The sequence below is a fragment of the Plecotus auritus genome, assembly GCF_963455305.1.
Source record: "Plecotus auritus genome assembly, chromosome: 6".
NCBI classification, from domain to species: domain Eukaryota; kingdom Metazoa; phylum Chordata; class Mammalia; order Chiroptera; family Vespertilionidae; genus Plecotus; species Plecotus auritus.
In genome coordinates this window covers 56,864,975-56,889,644 of record NC_137773.1, presented here as the reverse complement: position 1 = coordinate 56,889,644, position 24,670 = coordinate 56,864,975, and the positions used below count along the sequence as shown (strand labels likewise).

Sequence of the window (24,670 nt, the reverse complement as noted above, 5' to 3'; positions counted from 1 at the left end):
ACCAGCAAAAGTCACTGTGGGCCCTTTTAAATGGTGACTGTGTGAGTTGTGGGAGTCGGGGAGGTGTTTAGCTCACACTGGAAACCAAGAGAAGTGAGGAAGCAAAGTTCATGGTGGCCTTTGGGGTGATTATATTTCACTGACATGATAAACTCAGCCAGCCACTTTGAAATTGTTTCGTATATGGAAAAGGGAATGACCAAAAAAGTCTTTCTGTCAGTTAACATTTAAAACAAATAAAGAGAATATGAGGTGATATGTATGCTATATATATATATATATATATATATATATATATATACACATACATGTATATATGTACATATATATGCATATACATACATATACATGTTACTATTACTAAAAAACCTCAATGAAAATTTCCAGATCTTCTAAAAATATTCAATTCTATTCTCCTAGGTATCTTTAGACTTCTAAGAATTGAACTGAAAGTCTTGGGTACAGTTAAACGATATGTACCTTTATATTTTGGTATATGATATTGATTGTACATAAAAGATATTAAAAAATAGATTTGGCTTATGAAAAATAGAACTATTTGATTCAAGCATTATTTTATTAAAATTTAACATGAAAAAATGTCCAGGATCTCCTGTAATGATACACCATAAAAATAGATTCTTAAAAATTCTTTGAATAGCAGCTATTAAACTGCCATGTGTGGTTATCAGTTTGTGCTTTAGTCCTGTATTTGTTGCAGCTTGAAAATTTATGTTAAAAAAAAAAACCCACAGTGGCATGAGAAACATTAACCCAATTGTTCACTAAATTGTTTTACTTTTTTTTTTTTTTTTTTACAAAATGAACTCAAATAATTATTTTTAGGCTACTATGCAGTTAAAAATACTGACACTGAATGACATTTCAAAATAAAGGTGACTCATGCCCATACCGTGTTTGCAAAACAAACAAAAAAACCCCATTTAAAAATATCTCTATTTTATAACCTCCAAACTTTCATGGTGTCCAGTTCTCATTAAACATTTGACAGAACAGCCGTGAAAGCTAGTCATGTTCGTGAAAACGATTTTCATGCAAAAGTAGTAAATATCTTTCTGGTTTCATTTAACAGTCTCCCTTTCCCCTGCCAACTCTCACCATTTTTTAGTGTTGAATATAACATACAGAATATGTAAATTAGATAAATTAAAGAAGTAAGATTCATTGAATTTGTGGGCATGAACCAGTCCACTCTCTGATGTTTTGGAAAGCATTTTCCGGGCGTGGGTCTGAGTCATGGGAGAAGAGACTTCTGGAGACATAGTTGCTGTGTGATTTTTTTTTTCTCCAATAAGGTTTGAAGGAATACTGATTAATGTTTCTTAAGATGTTTAGTTTATACTATCCTTGTGGCTGCTCCTCTCTGTGTTGTGGTTGTTTTGTTCGTGGTTCTTCCACTGGATGCTGGTTCCATTCATGGGGACTGAGGTCATCAGACTTTTGGACTGGTAACAGCAGCAGCAGAGGCAAGACTGGGAGAAGAAACAGATGCTAAATGACATGACATGTGTTATGTTCCGACCAACAAGGGGTAAATGTCCACATACATTTGAGGACAGAATGTGAACCTTAACAGTAATCTAGGGTATGGAGTCTGTAACCCCTAGGTAGAAGCTAAATTGTCCATTCTAGTGCAGAGAAATATATCCCTTGTTTCTTGTTTAAATTCTAAGTCAAAGAGGGAAGCAGTTTTGGCCAGAGGAAGAGTGCTCTATGACTTGGGGTGGGCATGAGTGGGGGACTAGGAGGAGCCTAGCATTTCTTCAGTGTGCACCACTGGTGTGGCTCTCTGCATTGTGTACCTCATCTGATGCTCACAGCCCTAGGTGGTAGTTGCTATTTTCCTACCAGGTTGTATGAAACTACCAAGTTTCATCTATTTGTATAATTCTCCTTTTAGATTGTAAGTTCCATGAGGGCAGTCACTGTGTTTTTTTCCTGTCCTCTCTATCCCAAATAATAATAGACTCATACTTAGCACTTATTATTGTTTCAAGCACTTAACATATATTAACCCACTGAATCCTACTTATGAGATAGACATTGTGATTGTCTGATTTTACAGACCAGCAAACGAAGGAAGCAGGAAGGGCACCACCCAGACCTGCGTTTGTCAAGTAAGTGCAGAGCTGCAATGCAAATCAAGATTGTTTGCTTCCTAAGCCTGCACCCTTGACCTCTATGCTACTCTTCCTAATATGTACCATGAAATAACATCCTGGCTAGAGATAACAGAATCCAGTTTGGATTAATTCTGTGCTAAAATCATTCCAGGAACTGTGCTTGGAGCTTCTGGAGGACATGGGTTGGTTTAGCTACAAGAAGGTTTGAAGAACAGAAGGAAACTGATTTCAAATGTGATTACATTAGTTCAGATTTCCTGAGCAATAAGTATTTACTTGTCTTGAAGCGGCTATTATTAAATATACTATTAAGTAGCATTTAGAAAGAGTTTCTTAACAATAGAGTTTATGTTTTGCTGAGACTGTTGTTAAAATCTAAAAAAATATAAGGAAGGAATAGGATTTATGTATTCTATATGGCCTGCAGCTCACATTTGAGCCTTTCTTCTTAAAGGAGGGTACTAAATTGACATGTTATTAAGTTAGTTATTTTTTATTTTAACCTCTGAATATGTTGCTGTCTGAGTAGATATTGCTTTTTTAATGCTGACAATGTAACCATCTTTCTGGTTAAAATATGATTTTCACTTATCTACTGAAAAGTATAGCTGATGAAAGTAATATTTATAATTGGAATTAGCCATGCCTGTTGGCTACTTAATATACTTATTTGGTTTTCCTTAAAAATACTTGCAAAACAGTCTTACCTGAAAACAATTTTTAAATTTCTTGCTCACAAAATATAGAGCTATTGGGTTTATACATGAATTCATAGTTGCCAAGTTAATGCCGATGTAATCCATGAGCAGCAAGAAACTAGAGCAAGAGAAAATAGTAGAATAATTAGCACATAATGTTTTCAAAACTGCAAACTAGCATTTATCCCTAGAATAAGCATTTTTCTTGCCCAGAAGCCATTTCTCACAGGTAGCAGTCAGAATTTTTTTTAAAGTCCTTGTTTAAATGGCACTTAGTTCTGCAGAACATTTACTTGCCACTTGGTTAGCTCAGACTATTAGGCACAGCCTCAGGAGGGGAGCAGCAAGATTATAGACATGGCTTGCACAAATTTTGGGATCAGTTATGAGTTATGTCAGCTAAAAAAGAAATAATCAACTTTGCAGTTTTAATTTTCAGGGCTAATGAGAATGTAGACTAGATGGTTTTGTAAAAGTATCATAAATGTGAAAATCAGAGAAACTCCAATTTCCTAATAGGATCATACCTAAGTAATTCACATCGGTTCTTGTCCATCTCATTATACACGGTTTTCTTCAAAATACGGCTTAAATGAAGAGGGAACCAGCAAAGAGCAAAAATTACAACCAAGCAGAAAACTGTTTTTGCCACTTCTCGACGCTAAAGGAAAGTGAGAAAAAAAAGTACAGTAAATTCATTATTTTTGGCTAGATAAAAGAACTACATAACAAGGAAGTAGTTGAGAGCAGAGAAAGAATAGCTCAAAGAGGAGCCAGGACAGTCTTCCTCACAGTACCTCCACCTCTTTAAGATTTAGAGTCCAACTTCATTAAGGATTTGCTACTAATTCTTTTGGGCAACTTCTAGGAAGGATGGTGGCTTCAGGTTGGTTATTAGGACCAGGGCAGAGGTTCTATGGCAGGGAGAGGTGGGAACTGGATGGAGCAGAGCCAACACTGTGGGTGCACCTGGGTAAGTGTGTGTGTGTGTGTGTGTGTGTGTGTGTGTGTGTGTGTGTGTGTGTGCGCGCGCGCGCAGCACGCACATGTGGCAAATATGTGGGGAAAGCATTACCTAAAAGCATTAATAACAGGTAACTAACTAGCATTAATTACAGCGTAACAGTCAAAGTGACTGAACTCACCATGTTAAAGAATGGACAAATCTGCAAAGATGTTTGGAAAACAAAATAGGAATAGGAATTAGAAAAGAAAAAGCAACAGCAGCCTGGCTGGTGTTGCTCAGTGGTTGAGTGTCAATCTATGAACCAGGAAGTCATGGTTTGATTCCTGGTCAGGGCACATGCCTGGGTTGCAGACTCAGTCCCCAGTAGGGATTGTGCAGGAGGCAGATGATCAATGATTCTCTGTCATCATTGATCTTTCTATCTCTCTCTCCTTCTCCCTTCCTCTCTAAAATAAATAAAAATATATTTAAAAAACAACAAAAATCATCAACACAGCAATATGTTTTCTCCACTTCTTGATCTTTAAGAAAGCTAGCATTGGGATATTTTTGTTTTTAAAATATTTTATTAATGACATGTTTCCCAAAGATATATTGTTTGCAAACACAGGGGTGAGGGTAAAGGATTATCAGCAAAGATGATGAGAAAACCTGGGACATGCTGATCCTGGAGTGACTTTAGTTGAAGGTTTACATACTTTCAAATCTGCACAAGATCAGGAAAATCATAGGTTAGAGATTATCAGCAACCAGTCCTTTGTGTGCATTATGCTTGAGTATTATAGTGCATACATTTAGAAGGCTAACTAGGAACATAAAATGTAACTTGTCTATAACTGGGATCAGTTAATGTCAAAATAAAACTGATTGAAAACAGGGTTTGGAAGGGTAATGCTGGTTCAACCAAGAGCATATAGCATTAAGTATAGAAAGCCTAGAGCAAACCCACATGATTAATAGAGTTGTTTAAAAAGATTTGGGGGCAGTTATCACATATTGCTACTTAACTCAAAGAACTGAGAGTTCTTTAATCTTTTTGGAGCTATTGGGCTAGCTGGGATATACTTCAGAGAACACATAAACTGAGCAATGATTGAGAGAAATAAAGGATTCCAATCTGCAGGAATGGGAGATTATTTTAAAGGATCATCTTGTATACACAGAAAGTCAGTGTGCCCAAAAAATAAAAAAGTAAGGTATTAGGGGAGAGGTTATCTCCTCTGAGCATATCATCGAAGAGGATAATCCTTTTAAAAGGTAATATTAATACATTGCCATTACAGTCTGCTATTTGCTTACCCAATATTCATCCTCCTATTTTCCCTGCTATCAATCAGATTCTTCGTTTTGTTATAGCAGCATGGGAGCCTGGCCTAACCATCTGCATGGCTACCTGACAGTTCTGACCAATTAGATTAAGTAGAAATTGTGTGAGGTTTCTGTAAAGCTGCTTAAAAGTGGAGGATACTCCTGTGATGCTCATACACTCATGTGATCTATGTTCTTCCCCTTCTTTCTGCCTGGAAATCAGATATAAGGGTTGAGCTGTAGTTGCTGTCTTGTGATAATGAAAGGCCAGCAAAACAGCAGACACTTGCCTATGAGTCCCTTTACCACTGAATCAATGACATCTGAACTTTTTGCTGTGGGAGAAAGATAAACCCCTCCTTGGTCTACTCAATGTTATTTTGTTTTGTTTTTGCTACCAGCATCCAAACACAATCCCTAACTGATAAAATCGTTGTCAGCATAATGAAGAGAAATGTGAGAAACATACAAGAAGCAAGACCAAGAGCCCAATAGGCCAGCAGTCGAAGGCTGGCAGGGCTTTTCACTCTGAGCTAGCTCCCCCATAGTCCCACCTGAGGGCCTTCCAGCCGGGCTTGCTCTTCTGCTCTTAAAACCTGCTACAGCTTTGAGTGGGACACAAAGGAATGTCTACTGCATGAGGACCAAGTCTTGGATTCTAATTTCCATTTGGTTGAGCCACTCTCTTAATCACCTGTATAATAAGGATAGTGCCTGCCTTGCTTATCCCACAGCATGCTTGGATGAATCAAATAAGAAGATAACATGGAAATGCTTTACAAAATTTTAAAAATGCTATGTAAATGTGAAGCATCATCATATTATTATTGTTTCCAATCCCTATTGAATTATTTTCAGAGCAAATACCACTTATAGCTTAAACAGGCTCAATCATGGTGCTGATACAAAAATCAACATTTAAAACACTGTTTTTCACAAATCTATTCTAATTAATTATTTCCATTGCAGGAGTGAGAGGTAATAATTGCTTAATATGTTTCACATAGGGAGTACTTGAAATTTTCATGCTTGAACAATCATACTAAAGTTTCTCAATATAATTTTCCTATTAAATTTCAATAGGAGGTAATAGCTACTATTTGTATGGCATGTTAGATTTTTACAAAGTATATGTATGCATATTATTTCCTTTGATTCCTAAAATAACATTGATTTATATGCTATTATGCCCATTTACAGACAAGGAGCTGAAACTCAGAAAAATTAGTAAAGTAGTTGAAAAGAGCTGCTGCTGAAGAACGATGCTTGTATATTGTAATTATATAGGGTGGATTTACAGGCTCCATCTGAAACTCACATTAAATTTTGCTGTGGTGGGGTGTCCTTCTCTGCTGAGACTCAGAACTTACTTACAGTCCTAGTTTTACTCTTCGAATAAATATCTATGAACTTTTTCTGAGTACTTACTATGAATTGGATTCTATTAGACCCCTTACATGCATTAGGTAACCCCCTTGATGTATTATTATATATTTTTAAGGGGAACTAGAAGCTCAGAGAGATTAAGCAATTTCCCCAATGCCACAGAGCCAGCAAGTGTAAGACCCAAGTTTCCCCCTCTAAAACTCTGCTCTACTTGTTGCCCTGGAGGGACTAACAGCAGCCTCCTATTGACATATTCAAATTCATTCTAGAACTTTGGTCGCTCCAAAATTTGACCTCTTCAAATATATAGGATCACATTTCTTGTCAAGAGTCTCATCTTTGATGTTGTTGATGTTGCTCTAATGAAGTTCATCTCCTTTATCACTCCCCAAATGGGTGGTTTCTGTGTCATGTTATAACTAGACCCCTATCTTCCCACCTGAAATACCTGCTGGCTTTTCTTTCCCATCAAACCCATTTATCTTCCATGAACAATTCAACCCCCTTCATCCACGAACAGTTTTTCCATGACTTAGTCTTCCCTGGATTTCTATAGTATAGGCTACTTTTGCCATACCTTGTGATTCTGTTTTCCAGGTTTGTATTTTATTTCCACAACAATACTGCAAAGCCTGCTAGGGGAGAAAGTTATATGCGCCTTTTTGTCTTGACACAGTTCCAAGCCAAATTCAATGGATACACACACAAACACACATGGTCAATACACTCTTGGCAAAACCAATAAATAGTTCCTCCATTTGGGCCCAGTAACCAGGTAGGCTCCCTATTTCACAAAAGAAATACCTAATACTGTAACTATAAAGAAAATAAGACATACAAACAAATAAGACAGTATTTCTATTTTCAGGAAAGCAGGCTAAATCTTGAAATACAGTATTCGTAGGCCTTTTGTTGTCAAGGACAATATAGTCTTGGCCAGATTTTCATAATCGTATTACATTTACCTGTTTAAGATGTTCACTGAGGGCAATTCTCAAGCTTCCATTCCTTCTGTTTAACATCTCACAAGTCATGAGGGTATAGAAGATTGCGGTGCACACCAAGGGCATGCAGAAGTAGAAGCCAAACAACCACCAGTCCTTCACATCTTTGTAGAACTGTAAATGAAGGAAAGGGAGAGAGGGGGAGGGTGCTTTATAACGTGAATTAACTGTGTAGTTCTTCTGGGTCCTTAAAAATCTTCATGTTTGCAGATACATTTGTATATTCATGCTCTCTTGTTGTGGCAATGAGCTTGGGGGTGGTGCTCAAAACCCAATTAAATTGGCAACTCTGGAAATTATCCTGACTTTATAAAATAGCACATGAATAAACTGCATTAAAAAAAGATACTTCTTATAAACTGAAGTTGGTTTTAATTGTACAATGGAAGAGCCCTAATCAATAAAAAGAATTCCTTTCCAAAGCTCACAAAACGATTCTGAGACATACAGAATATATATTTATCTTCATTAGTGATCCTCAAAACGTTGCTAATGTCTGGTTTACTTTTGGTTATTACAGTCAAAGTGTACTTAATGTCAATATCTTGTTTGGAAACAGGGAAGGTTATGAATGTCTTATCTGTGTACCTTTGGTTACCAGGAGTTAATCCTTTGCCTGGTATGCCTGCTATGTGACCTCTTAGCTAGCCAGTTTGAGCCATAAATAATCACGACCCTTCTCACTCTTTTTAATACTTACCACCTGGAAACTATCAAGACAGAGTACCTTATCTGAAGGCATATTTAGCATGATCTCCCTGTGGTCAGGAGTTGTAAATACCAGGGTTATTCACTTTTATGTCTTTTTAAAGAAGAAAATTTAATACCCTATAAAAATGGAAATTGGAAAATTATATCTACATTCTTTTTCCCACTAAATTAATTATCAACTTGGGAAGAAATGCTTTTCTTTTCCTTATTCTGTTTCCTCAGATTATTTATTTACTATGGATAATGCAGCCTCCTATAATATCTCAGTTCCCACAGTAAAAGCTAATCATGTTGCTCTGTGAAAAACTAGACAATTTCTGAATATAGAAAGAGTCACAGTGGGATACATTTATAGCATGTTTATTAAAATAATCTATAAATGGTTCCTGAGGAAAAAACGTTCTGGGCAGAGGTTCCTAACTATTTTTATGCCATAGACCTTCTTGGAAGTCTGGGGAAGACTGTAATCCTTTCCGGGAATAGTATCTTCACATGCATAAGATAAAATATGTACGATTATAATGGAAACTAATTACACAGAAACAGTATCAAAACATTAAAAATAAGAATTCGATATAGTAATATAGGTGTTTATTAACAAATTAAATGGCAAATCCAATGGTGGTTCTAATGACTATCAGAATGTTGAAGCAATGATGATTATAAATGATATTGCAAGATTACACAAATGTTATATGGTATGAAAATGTATTATTTCTATTAGTGAAAAAAAATGTGGTACTGTTAAATACTATTGTAGTTTGTTGCCTATATTCATCATAGAAATAAGTGATAAATTTTAGCTATTAGTGAAAATAAACATGTCATTTCTTTCTCATTCAAGTAAACAGACCTCTGGATTTTAACTTCAGGTTAAGTCAAACTCCCATTTTATGCAGATCTTTCCCTATCCACATCACACTGTAGAAAGATTTCTGTAGTGAGCTTAAAAAGCAAACAAAAAAATCAGGACTCTCCTTTAAGTACAATACAAACACTCCTTTAAGTACCCTCTTCAATTTGTATCCCCTTCTTCCAGGTGCATTGCTGGCTGGTGTGAATGCCCAAATGCAGCCTGAAAGATGACCCCCCTGAGGGGCCTGGACTGAGTACCCTGCCCCCACCATGGCAGAGGCCTTTAGAGAAAGGGGTCACAAATTCCTTTTGAACTGATGTCATCAGCAAGGGCCTGGCGGGGGGGGGGGGGGGGAGGGGGGAAGGGGGGGGCCCTCCCTCCAGTCTGTTAGAGCAAAGTGTAGGAGGAAAGTATGGAACAAAGAATAAGAATAAAATTTGAGAGGAAAAAACAAACAAACAAAAAACAGGAGGAGAAAGAGAATCTCAAATTTAAAAAAATTATCAGTTCATACTCATACCCTTTACTGCAACCCTCTAGGTTTTTCCTGCCTGAAGGAAAAACCTTGCTTGACCATTTTACAAAGGAGACTCAGTCATTACAAAGTATCCCTTTTCATTTTGTCCAGTTCTAGTGATTAGTAAGTTCCTTATGTTGAGCCTCTTCTCTCTAACATTTTATTCAGAAAAATTTAGATTGCCTATTTACACTGCCCAAATTCTGATAACTCCTACAGACTGCTTTGTTTTCCACTGTGGCGATTTGACTTAATAAAAAAGTCAGTAGATAAACAGACCTTAATTTTAAGGTTGCCAGTTTGGCAGCTTTCATGAATACTTTTAATTTTAAAACAAGAATGTCCAAGCAGGAAAACTGGTCAACTGTAAAACCACTAATTTTGTGAATTTTCCAAGTTAGGAAAACATACCTTGAGATGTCTGAAAGTGATTAAATGTGGAATCTGAGCTGCATGAAACTTACATCAAAGCACTAAATTATGCTGATTTCAGTGAAATAGTTATTCTTTTGGTTTTCCTCCTCAGTCCACCTTTGACTAGTTTTGCAAAGGTGATATGCATTGTAAGTATGTTTCCTGATGCACGCATGTGATTAGGCTTTTCAGAGAGATATTAATGTGACCAGGTATACTAAACAACAACAACTGAATTTGTTAAACGGAACACTTTTTAAAAAGTTCTGCAAATTTATATTATTTGTACATGTAAGTATAACTTCCTACCTACTTTGAGTTAGTGAATCTATCTTTAAAAAAATGTGTGAGCAACATATATTTCCCTGAGTAACCAAAAATAAATATCAGCATGTCTGTCAGATGGAAGTTGTGCTGTATTCCTTATTATAAAAACAAGTAGCACTTTATACATATGATCTCTCTTTCCTAATAAAGTCATTTCAGAATTCTGAGTTTTTTTGGTACAGAACAAAAGTTGTATCTACAGTTGTGCTATAAAAGTAAAAACAAAATAATTGTTCTATTCAAGAAACTAAGCCCTGGTTTAACATCTACCTTTTATGCAATTAAAGAATATTTGACTGAACTAATAGAGTAAACCACACTGGGCACTGTGGTATCAACAAGTCTTGATGATGGTAAAGTAAAAGTGGAGACCTCCTCCTCTCCCCAGTTAATTCCCTTTAAACTATTTGTACCTCCATGAACTGTGATGTGGCATTGAGCATACAGGTTTTATGCTGTTCACCCTTGTATTCAAAGGGCACCATGACGAAGCCAATTGCTTCAGGGATGGCCAGGATAAAAGAAAGGATCCAGATGGAGACAATCTCAATGGCAGTGACCAAGGGAATCCCAATTCCCTGAACACGACTCCAGGAAGCAACAGCTCTGTACCTGAAAATAAAAATGGGGCGATGGAACCAAGGTGTTAGGAAATTTTGAATTATTTCAATTTTAAAAAAATTATAAATGCTGGCAGGCTCCTTCCCTTGGCCAGTGACCAACCATTGGCTTTTTAGGAACTTTCTTTGGAGTTCTTGTGTGAAAAACAAGTGGGACCGTTAAAAGTTCCACCCATTTGGAAATCAATTGCCTGGCAGGTCTGAGTCTGAACTCTTCATTTGGCATCTAGCATAACCTTGTGAGAATATATAATGTGGCAGCATCAGACATAGGAGTGTCTATGGTTGTTGTTTTTTTAATTCCTCATCCAAGGATATGTTTTTATTGATTTTAGAGAGAGAGAGAAAGGGAGAGGGTGATGGAGAGGGAGAGAGAGAGAAACATTAATGTGCAAGGGAAACATCGATCATTTACTTCCCATTTGCACCATCTGACCAGGGATCGAACCCACAACTTGGGTATGTGCCTTTACTGGGAATCCAACCCCCAACCTTTTGGTGCACAGGACAACACTCCAACCAACTGAGCCACACCAGCCAAGGCAGCATGTCTATATTTCTTAAGTGGGGAGGGGTAGAAGGGGGAAATTGGATGATAGAAGAGGTAGTGAAAGCTGCTGGTACTTGTAATGGTAATATCATACTCCTCTTTATATATTACAAAATTACAACAACATTTGAAATCTTATCTATGAATTGGAGCTAGATATCCTTATGTGAATAGTAGCCATAGGTAGTCCATCATTTTTTCTTTTCTTCTACCCTCAAAATATGATTACAGTGGACCTCTACCGGGTAGCAGTTTAAGTAAATAGAGAGTATTTCTGGTAAATGTCAAAGAATGATGATATCACTTCCATTATGGTCCTGAGCTAGAATATATAAAAATGACTTAAAGATACATTGATTTCTAATCTTTAGGATTTATAGTCTAATAGAAAAGAGTGGTTTTTTATAGAAGCATAGAATATAAATGTAACTGAACAATTATGTCAATTAAAAACAAATTGGCATTAATAAATTGTGTTTACCTTTTTTTACTTTAATATTTTTTGTGTGATAATAATCACATTTAAATGTTAGGTTTAAAGAAAGATTGGTTTCAGAAACTCTATGGTCTTTGATCTGATGTGATGGTCTGATGCTAACTACTTTCAGACTTAGTACTAAGAAATGACCTGTGATGTAGTATGGTATTTTTGTGGCTTCATTCTTGAAATTTTTGTTGCCGTTGTAATGGAAAGGAAACATTCTCCTTTTTATAGCTTCATGAGATAGAGCCAGAAGGCTATAAAACAGATCAAGGCATTGGGGACAGGTACACATGTGTTTGCAGGATATGCGACTTAATGTGGAAGATTAGTCAGTAAAGCCAGGCAACTTACAAGCTACCCATATCTACCAAGATGAGTCCCATCACTTATATTCAGTGTTCTGTCTCAGTATATCTTTAAGGTACATCTGTGAAAACACAGCTTCTTGGAATTATGCTATCTTGTTCTTCACTGTATATTAGAGTCTATAGTTTTGGTATGCACAATGATGCCACATGGGATATATACAGCACAATTTTCTGGAGAAATGTTTTGCAAAAAAATTTTAGGGTAAATAGTTTGGGGTGCAGTACAATCTCTAAAAAAGCCCAGATGAGTTCAGAATGGAATAAAATACAGCTATGCAAAGAGACCAAGAAAATCCTTTTATGATATGGCCAAGATTGCATTTTTAAATTTATGGTTATTTCCAGTAAGATAAAGACTGCTATTTATTTTGCTACCCATTTCTGTTTACTTTTCTTTGTTGCCTTATTGGACTGGTAGCCTGAAGTTCAGTAAAAAAGGAATGGAGACTGAATGTCTATATCCCAAGGCTCTCAATGAGTTATATCTATTTCTTCTCCCCTCCTCTCAGATCAGTTATCAGGAAAGGTGATTTAAATAAAATACTTTATCTCTTAAGGGAGTAAGAAAACCAGATGTCTTAGGCAGGATTGGAGATAGAAGGTGGTTTAAATGTAGTCAACATGCTCTTATAATGAATATATTCAAAGACCAGCTTCATTTTATAATGTGACATGAGTTCCCAGAATATGACATGTCTATAATCCAATGTAAATTAAATATTTAAAAACAAATAGAAGTAATTTTTAGTGTCTAGCTTAGTAAATTATTCATAATCAGTCTGCTCCTTCATTAACACACATGACTGAGAACTAGAATATTTTCCATTTGTCATCATAGTTGTCTTGATAAAATCTCTATGAAATGAGAAAACAACCATAAGAGCAATTAGAAACAATTGTGATGATGGAGGTGGGGAAAGTTGTGGAAAATAAGAAATGCTTGGATCCAAGATAGCAGCAGAGTAGGTGGATGTTACACTCACCTCCTCCCAGGACCAGACTGGAATTACAACTAAAATGTAGAGCAATCAACCTGAATAACCAATTGAAAGCTAGTTTAAGAGAAGTCTTATAACCAAGGATTTACAGAAGAAGGATGGAACTGGGGAAAGGGCTAACCCCACTCCACCACGTGGCAGCTAAGATTTTGGAGGGATATCTCAGCTGAAAAGGTTCCTCCTGAGAAGTGTGGGATCTCAACCCCAAGCCAGGCTTCCCAGACCACAGCACCAGAGCTAGAAAGACATGGCTGTGAAAATCAGTGGGGATTCTGTCTGTCAGGGGGCCAGGAGAGTCTGCTAGGGACACAGGCACCCTCTTAAAGGGCCAATGCACAAAATCTCATTCACAGCCACTCACCTTGGGCTCCAGCAGAAGGAGGGCAGATTGGATTAGAATCACGTGAGAAGAGACTGGGCTTTGTGGCTCTATGAGAGAGCTGAAGGGACAGCTGCCAGGATCTCTGTACTGAGTCCCTCTACCCACACCCCAGGGTGGAGCACTCCCCTCCATATACATTAGCCTGGGGGAATGCGATTGCCTCACACTCTGGACTCCCTGTTGCACCACCCTGGGAGCTTGTGCCCTGCTGAGGAGTCAACTGGGCTGGGTTTTAGAGGTCTGGGCAGACTAAGAGGTGTCAGTAACTGAATTGAGTGGCTCTGGGGCAGGGGATACTCCCCCACCTTACCTCAAGCCTGACCTGCACCTCTCTTTCATGGGAGATCCACTAGCCCCATCTTCTTGACTCTCAAAGGCCCCCCACACATCCAGTGGCCAGCTTCAGAGAACACCAGAGAAGGATCCAGGTAGCTTCACAAGCAGCATATCCAAAGGGAGATCTTGGCAGGTACCAGACCCTGCTGAGGTGAATTGTGCTTTTTTGTGGTTAGTACCTGCAGAGCAGCTTATACATCATGGTAGGGATTGACCCTCCCACTCAGTGAGTCTGAGGGTCCACCCCATGCATGAATGGGGTCAATAGCAATCAAGTCTCAATTACAACAGGAGAGCCCACATAACTCACACAAGGGACATTCCTGGAGCACCCAGTTTAGGTGAGCAAGGAAACTGTGCCAACGGGTCCCACAATACAATATATAGTTGATGTATTATAGAATTGTATATCTGAAACCTATATAATTTTAGGTCACCCCAATAAATTCAATAAAAATAAATAAAATAAAAAAACTGGATGTTCCCAAAGTGATTTCTTTTGGAATATAATAACACAGCACATATCTACTCAAATAGGTTCTTCTTACTATGTGTGATTATAAATAGCCTTCAATCTAATCATCATAGAAAATCTGCAAGTGTAGATCCAACCACCAATAACTGATATTTGAGAAAAACATCCCTTCTTTTTGAAATGCTTTATATTCTTGGCTTCCCCCACATTCTCCTGGTTTTTCCCTGCTTCACAGGCTACTCCTTACTTCCTTAGCTGGATCCTGCATATTTCTCTTAGTGATCCCTCCAGTCTCATGGCTTTATTATCATTTAAACTATATGCTGATAAATAATTCTCAAATTTATAACTCCAGCTTAGAGCTTCACCTCTAACTCTACCCTGGAGATATCTACTCAGATATCTAGTAGGCATTTAAACTCACCCAAACCTTATTCCAGTCTTCTTCCTTGTCCCCAAGCCTGCCTTCTTTTCAGTCTTTACCATCTCAGACCAAAACTCTGAAGTCAGCCTTCATTCCTCTTTTTCTCTTCCACCAAACAGCCAAGTATTTAGCTAACCTTGCAAACTCTTCCTTCACAATATATCCAATGCAATCACTTATCACCATCTCCCCTGTTACCATCTTGCCTGGATTATTACAATAGCTTCCTAACTGGTTTCCTGCATCCACTTTGCCCTAATACAGTCTACCCTGAACACAGAAACCAGGTTAAAACATCAGTCAAACATGTCACTCCTGTGCTCAAATGCCACATGGTTTCCCACTGTGATGGGAATACCTCCCAGTATCCTCAGAGCTGCTTTTTAACTTCCCTTAGGTCTTTACTCAATTGTGCCTTTTTACAGAGGCCTTCCCCGAACATTCTATTAAAATTGCCAGCTTCCCCTCCAAACTGTCCTGCTAACCCTAATATATTTTCAACATAACGCTTACTACCATGATATTATGGTATGCACAATGATGCCACATGGGATATATACAGCACAATTTTCTGGAGAAATGTTTTGCAAAATATTTTACATATATTTTAGTTATCTATTTTTTTTTTATTGTCTGTGCCCACCCTTCTCTTTAGAATATAAGCTCCAGAGGGTAGACATTTTGTGTGCTGGTCACAATACTTAGATTCTGAATAAATATTTATTAAATTAAATGTCTTTGTTTCCTTACCATGCATTTGTCTTTATTGGCTAAAGTCAATAGAACACTATATTGTGAACACTTTCTTATTTTTCAAGCCAGCCCTGAATTAAACAACAGATAAAGAGCTAATATGTTTAGAATTTTAGAATCAAATAATTAAAAAACCAGGAGGGGCCTTTGGGCTGATCTTTCTCCCCTTTATGTCCCAGTTAGGAGCCTGAGGACTGGCAAGTTACCATGTCCTCTGCCTGGTCTCCAGTGAATTTTGTACCCTATCATGTGATAGGCCAAAATGAAAGTATAAATTATATTTTCTTTATGTAAAGTTGTTGGTTACTGTATACAGGGTGGGGCAAAAGTAGGTGTACAGCTGTTTGTACAGAAAATAATACAATCCCATATAATAAAAATGTAATATGCAAATTGATCATCATGCTGTCACAAGATGGCTGCCTACGACCAGGCCGGCAGGGGGGTTAGTGAGGGATGACCAAATGACTGAACAAGCAGGCTGCATGAAATGACCGGGCAGGCAGGGGGGTTAATAAAGGATGACCGAACGACTGAACAGCAGGCTGCGTGGGGCGACCAGGCTGGCAGGAGGGTTAGTGAGGGATGACCAAACGACTGAACAAGCAGGCTGCGTGGGGCGACCAGGCTGGCAGGGGGGTTAGTGAGGGATGACCAAACGACTGAACAAGCAGTCTGCATGGGACGACCAGGTCAGCAGGGGGGTTAGTAAGGGATGACCAAATGACTGAACAAGCAGGCTGTGTGGGGCGACCAGGCCAGCAGGGGGGTTAGTAAAGGATGACCGAATGACTGAACAGCAGGCTGCGTGAGGCAACCAGGCTGGCAGGGGGGTCGTGAGGGGTGACCAGCCCGGCAGGGGGGACAGTTGGGGGTGACCAGGCCAGCAGGGGGGTCAGTTAGGGGCGACCAGGCCAGCGGCGGGGGTGTAGTTGGAGGCAACCAGGTCGGCATGGGGGTTAGTGAGGGATGACCAAACGATTAAACAGAAGGCTGTGTGGGGTAACCAGGCTGGGGGGGGGGGGCGTAAGGGGTGACCAGGCCAGCAGGGGGGGCAGTTAGGGGCAACCAGGCCAGCAGAGGAGGGCAGTTGGGGGCGACCAGGTCAACAGGGAGGGGGCAGTTGGGGGTGATCAGGCCAGCACGCAGAGGCAGTGAGGGGTGATCAGGCCAGCAGGGGGAGGCAGTAAGGGGTGACCAGGAAGGCAGGCAGGTGAGCGATTAGGAGCCAGAGGTCTAGGATTGTGAGAGGGATGTCTGACTGCTGGTTTAGGCCCAATCCCGGGGGGTCCCAGATTGGAGATGGTTCAGGCTGGGCTGAGGGGACCTGCCCTCATGCACAAATTTCATGCACCGGGCCTCTAGTCAATAAATAATGATACAAGAATAAACTCCGTGTTTCACAGTAGTTACAACTGTACACTTATACTTTTGTCCCACCCTGTATTTTTATAAATAGATTTTTATCAAGGCCAGAGATGTTTAATTCATGTTTTGAATCTTTATAGTATGGTCTAGTATGGTCATTAAATTTTTAAAAGTTTATTATTGAATGTACTTTTAAACAGTATAAAAAACAAATTCAAAAGATAGCACTTCAACAAAATATTTTATTCTTATTTTTTGTCCATTTCTATTCTAATAAGCATAGTTTGAATATAAAAATCAGTTATAATTTTATTTTAGCTTTATTTACATTAGATTATAAAAAAATCTCATGTTTCTACAGAGGCATATAATTTATTAATTTAATGGCTACCCTGTATAATAAGATGCAATTTACTTAAACCTTTCTTTAATGTTCATATTTCTAGTCTTTGAGTTTTGTGAATAACACATCTACAAATATTTTTTCCTCCCTTTGAATGATTTTCCAGGATTAATTATCTTGAGTGTGTAGGATTATTGAATTAAAGAAATAGAAAGGTAACTGAAGTATGTTAAAAAAAACCTTCCTACCAAGTGCCTATCAAAATTTGCCTACATTAGAATTTATTGTTTTTCTTTCAATTTTCCCACTTGCATGAGGTAAAGTGGCACTTCTGTCTTAACCTCTGCACATTTTTGATTAACAGCAAACCTGAATGTATTTGTAATGTTTGTTTATGATTTATGTCTCATGTGATAGACAACCCAATTGCCACAGAGAGGTTTGGAGGCAAAATACTAGCATTGAGAATTTTAAAGAGAAACAGTGTGGTGGATTAAAAGATAGCTGCCCGTAGACACAGACAGCAGTGTGGTGATGGCCAGAGGGAAGGGGGAGGTTGGAGGCTGGGTGGAGGTAGGCAAAGGGGAGGAAGATGGGGACATCTGTCATAATATCAACAGTAAAAACAAACTTAAAAATGATTTTAGAAAACATAAAAACAAAATTATAGCAGCAAATACTGTGACACTTCTTCAACTGAGCCCTTAAGTTGGATGCAGCTGAAACGATGCTTTTCCACTTTTAGGTTTGGCCTCTAAGTAGAGCAACAGGTTCCCCTTGGAGCCCTGAGCTTGCTGGGCAGAATGTGTTGAGGGGCCCTAGACTACATGGAGAGGGAGATGGGCTCCGCTGAGCTCAGACTTCTAGCTTTTCTTGCCAACAGGCCAGACATGTGAGTCTTGCACCCAATAGATGCTCAGCTGCCAGCTAAAATCCACCAAGAGACCCCAGTCAAATTAACAAGGATCAGAAGACTTGTCTGTGGTAAAATAATAATAAAACGGTGGATCTTTTAAACTACTGTCTTGGGATAGTTGTTTATCAAAGAAAAATGAGCTAGCAAAATTAACCAGTTGCCTGATTTTGACATTAGAATTAAGATAAAGAATGAATAACTATGTGAAATAGTGAACACAACCCCAAATGAGATCCCAAATTTCCCTACAGCCAGCATTGGACTTTGTTCAGTCCCCACGTTCTCTCTTCTGGCTCAGCCATTTCTTCCACATCTTCACTATTGTCATCCAGCAAAGGAAAACCATAGCACCAGGAGAGTAAGGAGAAACTAAGTTCATGTCTAAATACAAATGAAGGTTTTCAGAAACTCCCCTTCATGCTTCTTAAATTAGTATGAACCTTTGATAATATCACAGAGCCCATTGAGCAGTTATTTGAAACTAGAGGCCCGGTGCACAAAATTTGTGCATTGGGGGGGGGGGGTTGTCCCTCAGCCCAGCCTGCACTCTCTCCAATCTGGGACATCCCTCTCACAATCCAAGACTGCTGGCTCCCAACCGCTCGCCTGCCTGCCTGCCTGATTGCCCCTAACCACTTCTGCCTGCAAGCCTGATCACCCCCTAACCACTCCCCCGCCAGCCTGATTGCCCCTAACTGCCCTCCTCTGCAGGCCTGATTTCCCCCAAGTGCCCTCCTCTGCCAGCCCGATCACCCCTAACTGCCCTCCCCTGCAGGCCTGGTACCCCCCAACTGCCCTCCCTTGCAGGTCTGGTCCCTCCCAACTTCCCTCCCCTGCTGGCCATCTTGTGGTGGCCATCTTGTGTCCACATGGGGGCAGCCATCTTTGATCACATGAGGGCGGCCATCTTGTGTGTTGGAGTGATGGTCAATTTGCATATTACCTCTTTATTATATAGGATTATGGGATGAAGAAATGACATCAACTTTTGAGTTTGAGACCTATCAAAGTTGCCTTATTAATCGATATTTGCAACTTTTCCAGGTGTCTAATTATACATCATTCTGGAGTAGTTGTTAAAGGAGTTTTATCTTTTTACAGACTCCTTCTCCAGGCAACTTCTAACTGGAAGTTGAATCTGTACCCAGACCCTTTTACTGTTCTAATCTCCATCATCTTCCACTTTAAAAACAACTACTAACTGCAAAGAACAGCACTGAATTCTCCTCCCCAAACTCAAAGTTGCCACCTGCCTTGGCCGGGTAGTTCAGTTGGTTTGAGCTTTGTCCCAATATAGGAAGGTTTAGAGTTGAATACTCTGTCAGAATCAGCCAATGAATACAATGGAATAACAAATAAGTGGAATAACAAATTGAGCTCTCTCTCTCTCTAAAACTCAGTAAACTTTTCTTAAAGTAGATTTAAAAAAATCCATCACTTATGGCATGTAAGAATATCTATTTTAATTATTGGTAATGGTTGATTATTCATATTTTGCTGGGAAAAATTTATTCATTTTAGAAATATACTTATAGGAATATACTTTTAGAAGTATACTACCTTAGCATTTAAAAAATTATTTCACTGATAAAGCTGAATTAGGGATCAAAATAGGTTTCTAAATTTCCTCATTCTTTTTCTGAAATTCCCACTTTATCTTTTTCTTAAGTGAGTGACTATGGATGTAAAATACAAATAAGTAGGAGTTAGATTTGAGGAGGAATTAGTGAAAAGGTTAAACTGAGACAAGTCTAGAATGGAAATGAACAATGAAAACTCATCAACTTTTGTACAAGTCAAAAACATCTCTTGTTTACCTTATTCATTTAAAAGCTGACAGAACTTTTCTTTGATCCTATAGCATTCTGTATTAATTGAGCAATCAATGAAATGATAAAGAAACTGTATAGAACTTGGATGTACAGTTTCTTTCATTATCCTCCCCCCAAACAACTCTGAAATGAGACATAACTGATATTTTAAAAAATATATTTAAAAAATCATGAAAAGTCTTTCTGAGCCATAATTTGTCTCAACTCATACACTAATAGCATGGATTCCCAAGTTGCAAATTGTTTTGTAACAGGTTCCAATTTCCCTTTTTTTACTCCTTGGTTTAGTAAAAAAAAATAAAAAGAAAGATTTTCATATTTTTAGTAGAATGCAATGCAACCAAATCAAGACTCAAAGCAAAGGTACCTTATCTTCAGGAACTAACTGTGAATGATTCATTCTCATGTGAAGCATTTTGAAACATAAATGTCAAAATAGATTCCCTACATGCAGGTCCCAAGGCTTAGAGTCAATACCAAATAAAATGTAAAAATAATAAAAAAGGACCCATGAAAAAAAGAATGATGAGTTTATTACCCAGGAAAGAATTCCTGGATTAAAGTAGATTTCTGTGGGAGTGGAATTTTAAAATGGCTTAACTTCTTGACCTAAAACTGAGACCGAGTCTTAGTAAAATATAGGGTGTCCGCCAAAAATGTGTACACACTTTGAATAATTATTAATTCCAATATGTTAAATCTGAAAAGAAAGAAACATCAGTTGAGTTATCAACTGTTAAATGTGCATACATTTTTTGGGAGGGAGATCCTGTAGATGCTTGAATTATTTTTCTGTCTTTAAAAACAAAACAAAAACCAAGAACATTTCACTTGATACAGAACTGATAATTTGTAATTGAATGTTTAGTTAATTTTTTTTTCCATGCATGGTGGGGATGGTATGGGTAAGGCAAACCAATACCAGAAATAGGAATCTATGCCCTATTACTGAATCAGAAGGCAAACCTTCAGTAGGATTATGTTTTCTAGAAGGGCTGTTCAATCTCTACTCCTTTTAATATGCTTTTTAATTAGAATTTTTGTTGCCATTAGGCTGCCAAATGAATATAATTGACAAAATGCTCTAGATGCAAATTGCCTAAGCCAAAGATGGCTAATAATCAGTAAATGTGAAAAGCAATTCTAAACAGTAGAGTAAGACTGTTAATATTTTAATTCACTTGAAATAACAACTATCCAGGCACCAACTCTCAATGCTTCTTGACTTCCCTTCTTATGACAAAAATGCTTTTCTAAAGCCAACAAAAGAGTAAAGGGAAAGAACCACATTACCTGTCAACACTGAGAGCACAGAGATTGAGGACGGTGATCCCCACTGAAGACTTCTGCAAAAAGGGGAACAGCTTGCATAGAAATATGCCAAAGTCATTGTGATCAAAAGGCCAGCGCCCAGCCAACAGCTGAAAAAAGGAGACAAAGTAGTAAGAAATGGCAGAGCTTGCATGGAATACATGGACACATACTTCTAATTATCTTCCAAACTTCTACATTTTATTATTCATTATGCTTTCCAGTTAGCATGGTAGTCACAGAGTATACTTCTTCTCCTTATTTTCATGTTTTAAAGATTCAGCAATCTGGAAAGGTTTGGAAAATGATAAATATAATAACAGAAGAGATAAGCCTTTGATCTTATATGTAATAGTCATAACAACTACTTTTCAAAGAGGAGCAAAAGTGTGGGGCTTGGATGATAGCTTAACAGGGAAGCAAGGCAGTCATCTCTTATCAATTCTTGCTAAACCATAAGTAAAGCAAATCATTTTCAGCTAGTGGCATTGGAAGATTATATTGTCTCCTGACAAGCAGCCAAAGTTTTGAATGTGAGGTTATGAAGAATACTGGGGAAATGAAGTGGTTTAGGATGTACTGACTTTGTCAGCTGGTTAACACCCAAAGCCCTTTGGAACTTATTTTTCCCTCTGTGCTTAAGGAGCTGACTGCTTCAGTACATGTCTCATAAGCAGCCTTTCTTTATTTAGGCTCAAACTTGCCTTTATCATACAGAGAAAAGTGTGGGTCCTGTGATCTGTTTGTAGCATTTGTAGAAAATTATTTTTTCATGCTGACAATTTAAAATCTTTGTTGGGAAATGGAGAGCATTATGCTAAGTGAAATAAGCCAGTCAGAGAAAGATAGGTATCACATGATCTCACTCATTTGTGGAATATAATGAACAACATAAACTGATGAACAAAAACAGTTCCAGAGACAGAGAAACATCGATCAGACCATCAAACCTCGGAGGGAAGGTAAGAGAGAGTGGGGGTAAGTGGAAGAGATCAACCAAAGGACTTGTATGCATGCATATGGGTCTAACCAATGGACACAGACAACAGGGGGGGTGAAGGCATGAGTGGGGGGCATGAAGGGGGTAATGGGGGAAGAAGGACACATATGTAACACCTTAATCAATAAAAAAAATAAAAAATAAAATCAAATCTCTGTTGGTATGAAAGGATGGACCCCCTCTAGTGGCTGTGGCAAGTAGTAAGAACATGAAGTCCCCGGAGTTGCTGATATTCATCTAATTGGGGTATTGCACAAGGAGAAGACTAGTTCAGCTACCTAAGAGGGGGAAGTCTTTGCTGAATATATGATGCATTTTCAAGAGTAAAAATGGTATTGATTTCTTTTCCAAATTTTGCTTAGTGACTCAGAATTTAAACTTTCTTTACTCAGTAGGAAACACTATCCTACTAACTAGATACATTTGTCTTTTTTTTCTTTGCAAAGTACCTATTGCCATAGTAACTCTAAGTTGAGCTTCGAATTTCTGTTCTACTATTTCTAAAACATTATGTGAGGTTTAATTTCATGGTCAATGTGGTCATTAATGGGAGTCCATTGAAAGAGGGTGGGAAACCAGTATCCCATAGATACAAAATCAGAACGTATGCATTTTGAGAATTTAGTAACAAAGGCTCTCTAAAATTCTATTTTTTATGGCTAAGACCCTATATTGACTTAATTTCAGAAGTTATCTTTGGTCTTTTAATATATTTCCCTTTCTTCTGAATAGTTTTCTAAAAGGACCTTTGTCTTCAATCCAGTCCTGCCTATAGTCTCTTCTTCCTCTTACTCTAACTAGTCTTCATTGGTGTCTTCTCAGAATTTCTACATAAACTTTTGACAAGGATAACTGGTGGGCTCTTCACAAAAAAAGTTCCCTAAACTCTGACATTTTTCATGAAGCTAACAATTATACCATTGCTGATTGCTGGTTATTAATGCTTGATGCAAGTAAAGGCAAAACAGCATTTCTGGAATGAATCACCCCTATAAAGGAAAAAAACAACAACAACACCTGGAAGCTCCTTTTTATAGAGTTTGGTGTTTTATCCCAGAAATGTAATTCTCCATTAAAGACTACAGAGATATAATTTAAATGTGTGGGGTTTGTCATAGGATATGCTTTGGAATAGTTGAACTGTTATGTTATTATTGGTTCATTCCCAGAGGCAGAGGATCCTGAAATCCACTTGGATGGATTTCCCAATAAAAGTATCCAATAATGAGAGGGGAAAAAAGGATGTTTCTTGCTTATCAAGGGAGACTCTGAAATCCTGTGAAGGTCTAAGTGACATGTACTAAGAAAAATGATCCAGAAAAATCCACAACTGAGCATGTATTATTTTGGGCCCTTCCAATCTCAGTTGAATTTTTTCCTTTTTCGTGCTGGCTTAAAATTTTAACTAGGACTAGGTGTAAAGGAAGGACCGAGGGAAAGATATGGTTTTGGTGAGTCCAAAAATATTATAGAATTGTATTTCTTTGACACATATAGGTATTTGTTATTTTTGTTGTTATTTTCTTTTCTCCAGGAGTGAGCATTGATTCTTTTGGGGAAGTATGGACAAAGGGAAATGAAAGAACCCATTGGAGGAAAAGGTTAGATACAATCACAGTGTAGACTTCCCCAACCTAAATCTGCCCCATTCTGAAAGATGTATGGATAGTAACTGTTCCAATGCCACCAGGGGAAATTAAGCCCCTGCCTGGAGGCAGCTTCTTCCCTTTCTGGTTAAATGAGGCTTCTTCAAAGAGGCTCTCCTTAACTACCCAATCTCAAGTCACGTAGGACCTGCTTGGTATTCTGATTCATGGAACCAACGTTGGAGTAATTTTACATTTAAAGTCTCCTTTCTGTTCACTCTGTTTTAGCAATAGAACATATACAAAAGGAAGAGGTATCAAAGAGGCATGGAGTGCAGCTCACCCATTTTTCTCTTATTAGAAGAGGCATTTTGGAACTTCTGAAAGATTACAGGGAGCGTATACTTTCTTTTATATAACAGTATGTAAAATTAAAAATTTAAAATGGTAAAAATAAGCTGTATAAAAGTATAACGGAAAGCATGTCTCCCTTCCAATCAAGGCCCCTAAACTTCCTGCCCAAAGGCAGCCATTGTTAATTGTGTTTTCTTCCAGAAATCTTCCTATGTACATACAAGCATATGCCTTTCAT

General features: G+C 38.1%; 1 protein-coding gene across 1 annotated transcript in view; it reads right to left on the bottom strand.

Moving 5' to 3' along the window:
* Positions 1-560: 560 nt before the first annotated feature.
* Positions 561-24,670, bottom strand: part of EDNRA (endothelin receptor type A) — a 55,420-nt gene continuing 31,310 nt past the window's right edge. The window contains exons 3-8 of the mRNA XM_080672745.1: positions 21,475-21,602; positions 10,746-10,944; positions 7,469-7,621; positions 3,370-3,503; positions 2,852-2,960; positions 561-1,493 (exon numbers count right to left, since the gene is read on the bottom strand). Coding sequence (XP_080528871.1) covers positions 1,353-1,493; positions 2,852-2,960; positions 3,370-3,503; positions 7,469-7,621; positions 10,746-10,944; positions 21,475-21,602 — 864 coding nt within the window. The 3' untranslated portion in view covers positions 561-1,352. The remainder of the gene's footprint in view (positions 1,494-2,851; positions 2,961-3,369; positions 3,504-7,468; positions 7,622-10,745; positions 10,945-21,474; positions 21,603-24,670) is intronic.